At 46.6% G+C, this 15,293-nt stretch overlaps 1 protein-coding gene across 2 annotated transcripts in view; it reads left to right on the top strand.

Annotated features, from left to right (window-relative positions):
- The window catches only part of PDE4D (phosphodiesterase 4D), a 224,249-nt gene extending 211,992 nt beyond the window's left edge, over positions 1-12,257 (top strand). For both annotated transcript variants that reach the window (XM_075541057.1, XM_075541058.1), the window contains 4 exons: positions 4,036-4,190; positions 5,063-5,185; positions 5,869-6,051; positions 7,070-12,257. In XM_075541057.1, coding sequence (XP_075397172.1) covers positions 4,036-4,190; positions 5,063-5,185; positions 5,869-6,051; positions 7,070-7,486 — 878 coding nt within the window. In that variant the 3' untranslated portion in view covers positions 7,487-12,257. The remainder of the gene's footprint in view (positions 1-4,035; positions 4,191-5,062; positions 5,186-5,868; positions 6,052-7,069) is intronic.
- The last annotated feature ends 3,036 nt before the right edge of the window (positions 12,258-15,293 follow it).

Below are 15,293 nucleotides of genomic sequence, written 5' to 3'. Positions count from 1 at the left end.
GTGTTTGCAGCAAAAGTAAATATGAAAATGGGATGAAAGATAATGGAATTTTTCCATGAGCATTTTAACACCCCCTTGTACTGACCTCCGGTGCCTGTAAGCCTAGTACTCCTCCCTCCAGAGTCTTCCTGGGCTTTGATCACCTGTGCTGACCTCGCCTCTCCCTTGTTATGTATTGCTGACCCTTCCACCAAGGTAGGAGGGTTCTACCCTCCATTCATGATTTACCGATTGATGTTCAGTAATGAACACGGATGTACAAGTGTCTGAGGCCCTGCTTTCATCATGTGGGGGTCTACGTCCAGGAGTGGAATTGCTTGGTCACATGATGATCCTGTGGTTTCCTTGTTGAGGACCCTCCAAACTTGTACCACAGTGGCACCATGTTTGTTCTCACCAGCTGTGTGCACATGACCGAGCTTCTCCACATACTCCCCAATGCTTGTTTGTTTGCTTGTTGTTGTGTAATTAAAAATTGTATTTGTTTAATTTTTTTAATTTAAAAAAATCATTCTTATTGGGCTCTCTTAAAAGCTTTTTTTTTAAGCTCTTAACACTTGTTATTTCAGTAGACTTTTATTTAAAGAATCATCCTCGTACTGGGCGTTAAGTGGTATCTTATATGTTTCTGATTTTGCATTTTTCTAATGAATAGTGACGTTGAACACCTTGATCGACCAATTGGGCACCATGCCTGTTCCATTCATTTGTCCATTTTCTAGGGAGTTGTCTCCTTGTTGTTGAATGCTGGAATTTATGTATCTGGTGTATACATTGTCCTTATCAGGCATATTGCTTGCAATGATTCTCTGCCATTCTGTGGCATGCCTTGTCCCTATCCTGATAGTGTCCTTTGATACACAAATGTTTTTTAAGTTTGAGGAAGTCCGATCTATCTATTTTTTGCGTCTCATTCATTGCCTGTGCGTCTGCCATCTTATTTAAGGAACCGTAGCCTCAATCCAAGGTCATCAAGCGTAGCCCTTATGCTTTCTTCCGAGGTTGCTATAGCTTTAGCTCCGAAATGTATATCTTTTTATTATTTTAAAATCAATTTTCCTATTTGCTATAAGGATCCATCCAGCGTCTTTCGTATGCAGATTGCCCGCCTTCACAAATCTGATCCTATTTAAGAATGAGCTTCCCACAGAGCTGAACTTGTGGAGTGTATGTAGGCCTCTGCTTTTGTTTTTATAAATATACCTTCTAAATCGGATTACCTTAATGTTTACCGAATACAGTTATATATGAGAGAAAGCTGTGGCTGGTTGCTCCAGTACAGACCTAAACTAGAAACCCTAAAAAACCAGTTTCCCTCTGCCTGAGAGGGTTGCTGCGGCCCAGGGGGCGTGGGTTATATGAGTTTGATGGTTATACAGATCACGAGTATGCCACGCGAGACACCGGGAGACACTGGTGAGTAGACTGACTTTGGCCCACAAAGAGCTTGTATTTTGCCAGAAGGGACAGACAGACGGCACCAAGGGAAGGTGTCGCATCAGTACTAAGTGCTGGACCGTGGGGAGAACTCACGCAGGGCGAGCGGATAGAGCGATGAGCTGAAGGGGAGGGAGCCACGCGATTTTAATCCTTCATGGTGGCACGTGGCAGAGTAAGACCCGCACTCCCCTTCCACAAGTCAAGGACGACTGATGGCTCAGATTCCGCGCCTTCCTCTTGTGACGCGGTGGCAGGGTCCTGTTCTCATTCTAGCCCAGCGCTCACAGGAGCCCGCCGTGAGAAGAGCCGAAAGCCTCACTCTTACAAGACCCGTGTACACAAGGCTCTCTAGTGCCTGCCTCATCTTACTCATTTCTGCATTTGGTCTGCAGAATAGACCATGTTCGGCTCCCCGGGCATTCTAGCCGTCATCGAAGTTTCCAGTCTCCTTTTACTCCCTGGGCCTTTTAAGTAAATAAACTGCTCTCCTGCCTGGAAGTCCTCCTTCTGTTTCCTACTCTACTTCTCTCACAAGGAGCGCTCTCAGAATGTCGACTTCCCATCAGAGTTGTAGTTCTCACGCGATGCCGCGGCAGTGTGGCCAGGATGTCACTTTACTGCCTGCCGTCTCATAAGCCTTCAAATGTTGTGTTACCTCAGCTGTCACGTTACGGTTCTCGGTTCTCGTAGAAGCCTTCAGTCAACATGTGCCTCGAATCGATCCTTGACTACTGCGGCTTACCCCTTCAAAGGGCACGGGAGCTCAGGCCTCACGTGGCGACTCCCCGAGACGCACGCCTCACCCTGGTCTGGTGAGGAAGGCCCACGCTGAACAGCCAAGCCCCAGAGGAGAGAGGCTCAGATGATTCTCCGGCCAGATCTGGGGGAATCTTAAACTTGTGACCATTTTACCTCACACAGTGATGGGATAAGTCGGCATTTAGTTATGCCTAAAAGTGTTCTGTATCGAATTTGCCTATGTTACACAGTAAGAAAGTGATCGATTTGAGATTTACATGTCATTTTCCATGCTTGAATTTTTTTTAAAGAAAATAAACTTTTGGTAAAATTTTATATATATATATATATATATATTTATAAAATGAGGTCAAAATAACCTGGGGAATACAGAAGAAAGGGAGAAATCACTTGAAATTCCATGCTCGAAATCCATGCTCAAAAGTAAAGGGTCAACCTTCGTTTCCTAAGCACATAAAAGAGGGCTTTCCTGGAAACCCATGGTCTTTCCATTCATTTTCCACCAGCTTTTGGAAGCCCCTCCAGTGCACACTGAGGAGGGACATGCAGGTTAACACAGGGGAGGTTTTCCTTTGGCCTTTTTTGTCTGTTTTGGACATAGCAAATAACTACATTAACTCATCCCTGTTAACAGATATTAAGTTGTTCATTTTCTTCTGTTTGTGTAGCTGTAAGGTTGGTGATTTTTTTCTGAGGGTTAAATATTTCTTTCTTAGAAAACATACATATTTTGAAATATTTTCCATGCATGCATTAGGGGGGAAAGGGGGCAAACCCATGCGATTTTTATCTTTACAATAACTTATGTGGAAATAGAAAAAAAGCACTATTCTTTTAGATTTTATTTTTTATTAATAAATCTTTTTATTGGGGCTCATACAACTCTTTTCACAATCCATACATCAATTGAGCAAAGCACCCTTATACATTCGTTGCACGCGTCATTCCAGGAACCCAAGTGGAAGGTGAATTTTGAGATTTTATTCTTTTAATGACCACCTTATAGATCTGGACAGGGCACTAGGGAGGAGGCAGAGGCTTTTATTTGTGGAAATGCACGGGTCTGGGTGTGGTGTGGTAAGAGAGCTGCAGATTTCTTTGCCAAAAGTTATGTCGGAAATAAAATGCTGTATGGCCCAGAGGTGTGGACAAAAGTTACAGAGCAACCGACTTGAGACTGAAAAATAGCAGGGGGAACTGAGAATAGAAAAATGTAAAGAAAGAAAAAAGCCATGCTAATAGGGGGAAAGCAAGCACAGTAGAAACAAGTACAACGTTGCCTGCATGCTCCAAATCTTCTTTAGTTCATCTCTGAGTGTAAACACAGGCCCCACAGGTAGAACAGGTCGAGTAATCCACAGCCAGCAGGAACATATCCCCACTGATCTAGACAGCATGCAGGTGCCGTGCATCATCCAGTAAGTGCTGAGCTCATCAGGCCGAGTGCCTGTGGTTGGGTTTGGAGAAGAGGTGGATGATCACCTGGGCCGGCTTTTCTTCCGAGTTAGCAAACGGAGCTGAGACCCACGGTGACTCTTCATTCCCAAGGTTCCACTGCTCTTCCACTGTCCTATTATTCAGGAAATTCTGTTGGGTGTTGTCAGGTAAGGACAGCAGACATGTCTAGAGAAAATTTGCATGCTGAATCCAGAAAGTCGGAGCCCTGGTGGCATAGTGGTTATGACATGGGCTGCTAACCACAAGGTCAGCAGTTCAAAACCACCAGCCAGCTCTGTGGGGGAGGAAAAAGAAGTTCAATCACATCAAGTCTTAGAAAATCAAGAATAAGGTAAGAGCGACACTGTGCTAATCATCTTCCTCTTGTCCGGCTTTCAGACTCTGAACTTGCCTTGATGTACAACGACTCCTCTGTGTTGGAGAACCATCACTTGGCTGTGGGTTTTAAATTGCTCCAGGAAGAAAACTGTGATATTTTCCAGAATTTGACCAAAAAGCAAAGACAATCATTAAGGAAGATGGTCATTGACATCGTAAGTAGCCGCTGATAACAAAGAGAAGACGGTGATGCGATTTGTTTTGTTCGTGTGAGCTGAAGATAGATGAAAGCCATATTTCAACACCCACCGTGACTCTTTATGTGCGGGGAGGCCACCACACCTGCTGTCATTGATGCTTTGCAGCAGGTTTTCCACTCTGAGCAGTTGGAATTAGGAAAACTGACAGCGCCCTCTCATTATTTAGGTTTTACGTTCTGAGCTCCTCTGCTCGGGTGGCAGGCAGAGAAAGATGGCTAACACACAAGCGGAGGGCGGTGGCCATAAGTCAGATAGGGTTTTTTATCTTCCCATCTTTAACCCTGTCTTTGCCCGTGCCATTTGTGAGCAGCATGACCTTATCGTTCCCTTACCTGCGGTAGCATGATTATAAGACTCAGGGGATCTCTGGTTATCAGGAACCTTGTTAAGCTTTGTGTACAGACAGGCAGGAATAAACAGGAGAATCTGTTTCTGAAGCATTCGATAATCGGCCTTGGGTCAGTTCCCTCTACTGCGTTAATCACTCTAACCCAATATGTGGAACATCTATAGAGCAGGTGGCGGTAGGTAGCCCATGGCGAGACCATCCTGTTTCCCCCCACCATGCTCTTCATTGTCATTGTCCTACTGCTCCTGTGCCCCTCTGTTGTACGGAAACCTTTATCTGCGCCTCCAGGAGGCCCGACAGCAAGAAAACCCGACTCCGCTACAGGAAGGAGCGGAGCACCTTCCACACGCCCCTGTTAGATGTTATAGTCGTTTCCCACTCTCCCCTCAGACATTCTGCAGAGTAGGATTCTGCATGTAAATTATGACATTTCCCCTTCTTGGCTTATTTCACTTAATAAAATGCTCTGTCTTTTAAGGTACTTGCGACAGACATGTCGAAACACATGAATCTCCTGGCTGACCTGAAAACCATGGTGGAAACCAAGAAAGTGACGAGCTCGGGGGTGCTTCTTCTTGATAACTATTCCGATCGGATCCAGGTAGAGCTTGGCTTGAGGTTGCTCTCTGAGGCCATGTGTTGGGCATGCGTGTCTGTGTGTCTGGCTGACTTTGCACATGATTCCCACTCCCTCTTATTTACATTCAGTGATAATAAATAGGGGTTTTTACCAGTTTCTTATTCCTGAGCTTTAACCAACTAAAATCTTATTGCTGTTTTCATTTCCATGCACTTAAAGATGGGAACACTAACATCCAAAAGACAGCTCTGAACTTGACCAACTGTATGCATACAGAACTCTGGCCATGCAGTGTCTTGGGTGATAGACTGGTGGCTGTGAAGTCTGGTCCAAACCCATCAGCCTGCTCCCACAAAGATTTACAGTCTTGGGGCCCTGGGAACCCTCGGTGGGGTCACTCTGAGTCAGATTCCATTTGATGGCCGTGGGGCTTTGCGAGGCTTGGTTTGTCCATAAGCAAGTTTCTTCTGACAGCTAGATGCAGTGGAAGTGGCCTAATGTGGGACTATTAATACAAGTGTGAACCCACACAGACACATCTTGGTTGAGCTGTTTGGGATCAAGCTTACACTACATGTATTTTTAAGTGTCACAAGTCATCCAACGTGAAGCACTAGTACAAACAGCCAGGTTTCTACTGTGGAGGTGGAGGTTGCCAGGCGGAGGTGCCGGTGCTGAGCAGAGACTGTCCCCATCTCTGTTAGGTCCTTCAGAATATGGTGCATTGTGCGGATCTGAGCAACCCAACCAAGCCTCTCCAGCTGTACCGCCAGTGGACGGACCGGATCATGGAGGAATTCTTCCGCCAAGGAGACCGGGAGAGGGAGCGCGGCATGGAGATCAGCCCCATGTGTGACAAGCACAATGCATCTGTGGAAAAGACACAGGTAACCACGCTGCCATACGGAGCACCCTCGGCGCACAGGGGTTTGCGGCTCTTTCTTGAAGTCACTGCCTTTGACGGGCGCAGTTTCCCGTCCGCATTTATGAGCCAGGAAGCCCTTTCATCCTTTTAGGATTTACCCGTCTAGTGCAGTGCTTCTCAACCTCCCCAGTGCCGCGACCCTTTCCTCCTCGTGTGGTTGTGACCCTCCCAACCATACCATTATTTTCGTTGCTACTTCATCACTGTCATTTTGCTACTGTTGTGAATCGGGCGACCCCCCCTGTGAAAGGGTCGTTCACCCCTCCCAAAGGAGTCGTAACCCACAGGTTGAGAACCGCTGACCTAGTTTATGCGGAAGTCCTGGTGACACCGTGGTTACGCACTTGCCTGCTGACCCAAAGGCTGGCGATTCAGAACCTGGCAGCAGCCCCCTGAGGAAGTCCTAGAAAGACTGCGGCCAGGAGAACTCTGGCCAGTTAGTCCACACGGGTTGCTGGGAGTTGAGAATCGGCCCCATGGCACCCAACAAAAACAGCAGTCAGCGACCCTGAGTCATACCAACAGGTCATGACTCTGCTGCTGCCCAGAAGGCTAGACTGAATAGTCTGCCCAGAGGGGCGTCTGCCCCAGAGGGGCGTCTGCAGAAAGGCCTGGCAATCTGTTTGGAAAAGGCTGCCATGAAAACCCATCAGAACACGATTCCACTGTGACTCACACTGATTGGCCATGACTCAGAATCAGCAGCAGACACTGGCTATTCTAAAATACAGTCCACGTAGACAACTGGAAATGCCTTACATTGTAAACATCCTCTTCAACTAGGAGATCTAGGAATCTCTTTCCACCAGCTAGGGAGGGCACTTTCATGTGGTGTGTTGTCCAGAACCGAAATAAAGTTAGTTAGATTTTGTCCAGTACTAGATTTTGAGCTAGGATCTTGGTCCTGTCTTCTCCTGCCACTTAGTCTCAAACTTTTTCAACCTCCCCCCCCGCCCTCCCCCTGTTTCTTTTCAATCTAGGTGGGTTTTATAGACTATATTGTCCACCCTCTCTGGGAGACATGGGCAGACCTCGTCCATCCCGACGCCCAGGACATTTTGGACACGTTGGAGGACAATCGTGAGTGGTACCAGAGCACAATCCCACAGAGCCCCTCTCCTGCCCCTGACGACCCAGAGGAAGGGCGCCAGGGTCAGACAGAGAAGTTCCAGTTTGAACTCACCCTGGAAGAAGATGGCGAGTCGGACACAGAAAAGGATAGTGGGAGCCAGGTGGAGGAAGACACGAGCTGCAGTGACTCCAAGACCCTGTGTACTCAAGACTCGGAGTCCACCGAGATCCCCCTGGACGAGCAGGTGGAAGAGGAGGCCGTGGGGGACGAGGCGGAAAGCCAGTCCGAAGCCTGTGTCGTCGACGATCATTCCCCCGACACGTAACAGTGCACACCTTCCCACGCCCCTTTCTTCTTCTCTTTCATTTTCCTCTTTTTCCTTCGTCGTCTTTTCTTTTTTTAAGTAGAAAAATTGTTTCCAAAGTGCATGTCACATGCCACCGCCATGGCCACACCTCACTGTCATCTGCCAGGACGTGTGTTGAACAAACTGACCTTGACTAACTGCTCAGTCTGGCGCTCAGGAATATTGTAACCAGTTTTTCCACCTCCCTGTCAGAGCCGGGGGTGGAGGAGAGGGGACCCCCCCTTTCACAGACAGCATCTTCACAAGAGTTCAGTTCGAGGGAGCTGGCCAAGCAGATACAACCAACGCCAACCCCGTCCGAAAGGGAGTGTGCCCCAGCGCCTTGCCGTTTCTTTTCTTTTCGTGGTTTCTGCGGCGATCAGAAGCGAGGTGGCGTCTCCCCAGACGGCGGGACCGGTGGGTGGCGCAGCTGATGCGTCAGGAGGAGGACACAGCGTGAGTCTTGTTACCAGGAGGAAGATGAACCGCAGAAATTGCTTAATTTTCTAATTTCAAGTCTTCCTGCTACATGACTGACAAGTGCGGGTCCGTGAGCTGCACTGACCTCGACATTTTGTATGATATGTAAAACAAGATTTTTTGTAGAGCTTACTTTTATGATTAAATGTACTGAGGTATTATATTTAAAAAAAACAAAAACAAAACTATGTTCAGAACTCCATCTGCCACTGGTTGTTTTCTTGTTTTGTTTTTTGATAATGTTGTTGCTTTTTTCCCTCCTAAGGAGTAACTTGCAAGTTCTTAGTACAAGTCCGTGCTACACTGGAGAAAGCAAATTTACCAATTCTACCTGCACCTTCATAGTCCATAGCAATGAACCGACTCGTAGTGATTCGTTGTTTGGTAGCCCAATGGCGTCCATGTTTTCAGACATTTATGTTATGGGAAACCCCCCTGTGTTTTTTAGCGGGCCTTCGTTACCTTACCTTCTTTTTGTTTGTTTTTGGCATCTTACTCCTTCCACATGAGCAGGCTTGCTCCCACCGCTGGCCGCCTTTCTTCACTGTGTGCACCGTGAATATTCTGTACTCCTGCGATGTGTGTTTTGTCTCGTGTGTCTCAAGCCTGGTGGAAACTCCATCATCAGTCGGTGTTGTCTGATGCAAATGGGGCATATAGAAGCACCCAGTAGCTAAAATGATCAGTCTTTTTTTTTTTCTTAAACATTTTCCTACCGAGTGTCTGCTGCTCACTGTTTGCTGTGTCCATCAAGCCTCACTTCACAGGTGCATGTCTTCGTCATAACTCACCCATCTCCTGCTCCTTTGTCTTTTTTTTTGCAGTCAGTTGTAGTACGAAACCTTTTCCTTTGTAGTTGACTTTGTGTTTTTCCTGGTGTGCTGCCCTATTTAATGTGCATGTGTTTGAAAGGGGGTCTTATCAAATATATCACCGCCATTCTGATTGGAAACATCACAGAAAGCAAAGCTAGGCTTGCCACGAGGTCATGTACAAAGGCCAGCTTTGACTCTTGGTTTACAGGGGAAAGTTCATGGCTAGGGGGCAGATTTAAAGAATAGGATACATAGGCAAACACCAGGACAACTAATTCCTTTGCGTAGCTTGAACTTTCGCCCAGTGACGAAGAACTGCGTGGGGAATATCCTGGAGACATAGTGTTAAGGGTAGCGACGATGCAGTTGGACAGCCACAGAGTGGGGAGGAGTTTGCTCTGTCAGTCATCACTGCCCGCAAGCAGGTCTGGTAGAGAACTGCTTTCAACACTCTGTGGGCCAGAAGTCGACGGCGTCCCTAGCCCTGGAGGGTTAGTGTGATGCCGTGCAGCCCTGAAAGAACTAGATTTGGGTAGGAAGAGGCTGCTCAATAAAATAAAAACAACCAGAAGCCACTATCGTCGTTTTAGAGGCTGATTCATTTATCTGCTGATCCAGGTGATCTTATCAGCCACTTACCTCCTTCGGACTCTGCTTCCATGTCAGCCCTTCCCAAGGTGTCCCTTGCCCTCCGTGAAGCGCTTGGGTCCCAGATAATCATTTTCCACATTGATCCGGAAGCACTGAGGTGGATACCCCACAGGGTGTGCCTGACGAGATAGGAAATAAATGAAAGGAAAATTGCAGCCCTGCAAAACACTTGCTATTTGCGACTTCTCAGACCATCTTGGTGGGGGTGCCAGTGGCGTGAGCCAGGGCGATCGTCCATGCCGAAGAGAGCTGCCATTGTCAGCCCTTGAGAACCAGCTGCCGCCCAGAGCCTTGAAACGAGAATGTCTTCGTAGCGCTGAGCTTTCCGGAAGAGCAGTGTAGAAATCAAATCCTGACCAGAGTTCTGCCCGCTGCGGCATTCAGGCCAACAGACCTCTTTCCAGTGCATGATCATGTTTGACCCAATGTTTCCCCAAGAACATTGGGGAATGGGGTGGGTTTGTTTTTTCCCCTTCCCATTGCGCTTGCCCCAGGTGGACAATCCACAGAGGACTGTCCCGAGGAAAGAGCCTGCGGTTGTTCTCTTGCCAAAGTACTCGGGTGTCTCTTCCCCTCCCTATTTCTTGAGTGCCTGGAATCTGTGGGGGCAGAAGGGGAGGAATGCAGACCTGAGCGGGTGTGTGAGTCTAATGAAAGTTGGTGTTCCCCACCCCCCAGTTTGTTGGGTGTTGATGGTACCCTGCTGTGAAGGAGGTGGACAGTCCAACTACAGGAAAAGTGTAGTCCCAAGAGACAAGGACTGCTGCCCTCTACAATCTGCTTGTTCCCTCTCCGCCCTGTCTTGCCAAACTGCTTCAGAATGAAACCACTGCTCTGGAGAGGAGAGCATCCTTTCACAAGTGGCTTTTCATGCCCCACTATACCGGCAGGAAGTGCACTACCTGGGTTCTGTATGTAGAGGGAGGGAGGGGAGGAGGAGTACCAAGTACGCGTAAAACCAGTACATTTCAGCTTGCAAGTTACTGAACACAATACTGCTGTTTTCATTTTGTTTTATTACATCAGAGTTCACCAGAAAATAATGGTAGATGCAACTTGTAGTTAAGGTTAAAAAAAAAACTTGAATGAAATGGATTTTACAGAAAGCTTTATGATAATTTTTGGATGCATTATTTATTTTTTGTGCCATGCATTTTTTTCTCACCAAATGACCTTACCTGTAATACAGTCTTGTTTGTCTGTTTACAACCATGTATTTATTGTAATGTACATACTGTAATGTTAATTGTAAATGATCCGTTCTTATTAAAACATCATCCCTGGAAGGGGATGGTGTTGATATATTTGGAAACTCTTGGTGAGAGAATGAATGGTGTGTATACATATTCCTTGTACATTTTATTTTCTCCTGTAATTTAGTCTTGTCACTTTAGAGCTTGTTTATGGAAGATTCAAGAAAACTATAAAATACATAAAGATATATAAATTAATAGAAAAAAAAAACCATAGCTGCAGGTCTTTGGTCCCAGGGCTGTGCCTTAACTTTAACCAATATTTTCTTCTGTTTTGCTGCATTTGAAAATAAGGTAATGGTGGGGCGAGGGCTGGGCATTTTACAACAGAACTCTGAATTGATAGGATGATTGGCAGCCGTTGGAGTTGACAAAACCAGAACCAACCTTTTGATGCTTCTGAGACCCCTCGGTGAGGCAGGCCTAGCTGTTCATCAGTGACCTCTTCAGTTAGCCAGTTAGTGGATTGTCTTTTACGTACATTACTGGGAAGGTAGTCTTGTCCAATGTGCATAGTAAACCGCTGACTTCTAGAACACAAGGAAATGAAGTTGGTGTGGAACTAGGACCATCGGTCACACCTTCGTTAGGTATTTACTGCATCGCGTTACAAGGCTATACAGTAAGAAGTAGGTGGATTTTTTTCACCGTAGAATTTTTGTAAACATCGACCAAGCTGCTTAAATATATACCAGTCGATTTAAACACTTGGAGGATGCCAGTCCACATCGCACAAAAGGTGCCTTGCATTCTCTACAACTTTTTCTTCAGTGAGTATACAGCAGTCCCCGGGTTACGAATGAGATCTGTCCCAGAAGTGGGTCTTTCAGGTGACTTCATAGGTAAGTCAGAAGAGGTGCATATGGATTTCAGCCTTCAATTTAACAAGGGACGGCTCGATGCCTTGTCAGTGATGTAAAAAAATTGCACATGTAGTGTGTGGCAGAGATAGTGTTGAAACTGGTGAAAAGGAAGTGTTTCTACCTTTTCACTGCGAGGGCGAGTTTACATACCATGAAAGGGCAAATTGCGCGTTGCCTGTCAATCAGATGTTTGTGACGAGACGGCCTGTGCTACACGATTTAAGGATTTTTAACCTTACCTTTGCATAATGGCCAACGCCTGAGAGCTAAGGAAACTCCCTAGTGGACCACGTGGAAACCCACTTCCACGGCTGCCCAGCCCTTGGAACTTGTGACTTATCCGTGAAAGGAGAGATTCTTTTTCTAGGAAAAATGAGCCTCCTGTTATTTTATTTATTTTTTAATTTTTTGACACAAACTGTAGATTTTAGCAGCCCTGGCCCAAAGGAATTTGATTACTTTTGTTTTAAACAGTATAAAGGGGACACTATAATTACAAAAGTCATCCTTACCGATTTTGGTTAAAAAACTTTTTTTTTCTCCTTTGGATATGTTTTCCGAGTAGCAACTTGTGTGTGAGCATTACAAATGATGATTCTTTTAGTGATTTCTTAGCCTCTCTTCAGCCCATGTGGATAGTACTGTACATCAATACCTTCAGATGAACTTTTTATATGCAGTGGAAATAAAAGCATGGGTTGATTCTGCCTCTATGACTCCGTCTTTTGCAAGTAAACGATGATCTCGTTTCGCCTAGTGCAAGCAAGACAAGTGTCCGCGAGCTGAAGCTGAAGGGTGGACGGCAGGTGCCGTGTAATCCGTTGCGAGCCCATGCACAACAGGACGAAACACTGCCCGGTCCTGCGCCTGTCGCAATTGTTCCTCGACCTGAGCCCATTGTTGCAGCCACTGGGTCAGGCCGTCTCGTCGAAGGCCTTCTATTTTGCTGCCCCTGCAATTTACCAAGCATGGTGTCCTCCAAGGACTGATCTCCTGACAACATGTGCAATGTACATAAGACGAAGCCGTGCCATCCCTGCTCCTAAGAGACACTGGTTTTCTAAGACAAATCTATGTGTTGTTTGGGCAGTCTCTGGTACTCCACTATTCTCCAGCACCACAATTCAAATGCACCCCCTCCTCCCCGGTCTTCCTTACCCAGTGTGCATGAGGCAGTGAGGCACTAAGTCAGCACAGAGACCTGGAACCAGAGGAAACCAAGTGATATGGCTCATTCTCGCTATTGAAAAACACATGTTCCCCCCAAAACCCCCCAAAAACCCACATGTTCCCAATGAATTAGATGAGCTGTCAGCTGATGGGCCGCAGTCTCTGAACAGGTTTCAGAGGAGGCTGCCTCGTGTAGTTGTAGACCCCCGGGTGTTGAAAGTCACGCAGGCATTAAGTAGTTAGCACCTCAGCAAATGGCAAGCAACTCCGGACTCAGTAGGAAGGACAACACAGCCTTGCTCCCGTCAGGCAGCAACCATCCCAATAACCTGGTCCATGTGACTGCTAGTCTGGGTGGTGCAAAGGGCTAAGTACATACAGCCACTAACCCAAAGGTCGAAGGTTTGAGTCTATTCATGCAAAGTACTGTGGGAGGAAGAGCTGGCGATGTCCTGCTGCAGGAGGAGTCTCTGAGACCCCTGTGAGCACAGGGCTCTGGCACACCTGGGTCATCACAGGAGTCAGAATGACCAGACCCAGGGCAGTGAAGGAGCTCAGGGGCCATGATGAGAGGCAGCCTGAACTTGACCTGTTTGGGAGAATCAGAGAAGGTTTCCTTGGAGAAGCGACTATACTGAGCGAGGAAGCAGTCAGAGGGAACCAGGCCCAAATGGGGAGCTCATGGGACGAGGCAGCGCATGGTCAGGCAGAGAATTGCTACCCTTGTAGTTAGAAGCCCAACAACACAGTGGACCCCTGGGAGTCCTCAAGATTCCGCCAGTTCCCTCTCCCCCTTGCTTTTCCTCAATAGCCCCACAAGTCCCAACTTTGCTCGTGTCTCAGGCTTTTTGCAAGTGGTGTTTTCTCTGCCTGGTTGTCTAGCTGTGGCCCGTAAGGTTGCCAGTAGTTAATTGCCAGTAGTTAGCTGCCTTTGGTTGGACACACTCAAACCTCGAATCTTTCCTTTAGCAGAGAAGCACATTAGCCATTTGTATCACCAGAGACTACATCCATATACCCACTGCCAGAGACCCAATTCCAACTCATAGCTAGTCTATAGGATTGCTGAGGCTGGAGATACCTGCTGTGTATTTCCAGCTTGATCTCCCTTCTGTTGCCAGCAACTATGGAATGACCTATACTCACCCCTTCAACCCACCCCCACCCACCCACACATACGCCAAAGGGCTACATTCTCTATCACCAAAAGATACCCAAACCAGGGAATTTATTCCCCACCCCCCCAAATTTTATTAGCATCCAATGCACACATTTTCAATAGTCATTCACATCACGAGGAGTTACAGTCATCACCACAATCGGTTTTAGAACATTCTCTCTGGTCTGGTACTCATTATTAGTTCCCCAGTTAAACTCAAGTTCCCTTCCCCAAATCAATGAGACTGGAACCCATTCCCGCCCATGTGCATTTCTTCGTGTGTGTGTGTGTGTGTGCGCGCGTGTGTGAAGCTTACACAAGTTTGTGGCCTGGAAACCTTCACTCACACCTCCCTTTGAACCCACAGCAGGACATCATTTATACACACCCTCCTTTTGCTAGAGAACACCTGCCCAACAAGGATGGACTCATCTACATGACCTTGTTTCAAAGTCACTACCATCAATCAACTCTCGCTCATAGCAACTGTCTGGGACCCCACTGAACCCTATAGGTCAGAGTAGAACTGTCCCTGTGGATTTCTGAGGCTATTAGTCTCTTTTTTAAGTTTGAATTTCATTTTATTTTTAAAGTTTTAGTAGCACTTTACACATGTCATACAATCCAGTAATTCAATCATATCAAGAAGAGCTGTACAATTGTCATCATATTCAATTCTAGAACATTTACTTCTTGTAGTCTTTGTTATGCATGCAATTTTTTCTAATTGTGACAAAAATATACACAACAGAACATTGTCTAATTCCACAACTTCGACTGGTGTACATCAGAGTCATTGAGTATATCCTTCATGCTGTTCAGCCTTTTCCAAATTATTCTACCACCATTGACACAGCTCAATGACCCCTACACGACTCTTTCCCTTCATCCGTAACCACCGATGAGGCTGTCAATCTTCCGAAGAAGACGACTTAACTCTTTCTTCCATGGAGCAACTGGTAGGTCGGTAGCAGAAATCTTCTGGATTTAAACACCTGAGTACTTAGTACAAGGATTTCTTTTCAATGGAATTAAAAACAACACTGCCACTGAGTGATTTCAGCTCATGTTGGTTGGTAACTGCTGTCAGGCTGGTACCAAGTCCTCTTAACTCTGAGCCACAGAAGGAAGCGACTCTGTCCCGCGCCAACCCTCCCCATTGCTATGCTGCCTGACTCGGTCGTTGCAGTCACTTTGTCCATCCATATTGCTACAGATCTTTCTCCGTTTCCACTGTTCCTTGACTCTCAGAAGCAGCCTGCCCCTTTCAGGCACAGGTCTCATGGTAATATGTCAAAGTATGTGACATGAAGTCTTATCCTCTCTTCTAAGGGGCATTCTGGTCATACTTTTTACAAGACAGATTTGTTTGTCCTGGAAATTCATGGTACTTTC

This window comes from Tenrec ecaudatus, chromosome 2 (assembly GCF_050624435.1).
Source record: "Tenrec ecaudatus isolate mTenEca1 chromosome 2, mTenEca1.hap1, whole genome shotgun sequence".
NCBI lineage: Eukaryota > Metazoa > Chordata > Mammalia > Afrosoricida > Tenrecidae > Tenrec > Tenrec ecaudatus.
This window is presented reverse-complemented; position numbering and strand designations above follow the sequence as displayed.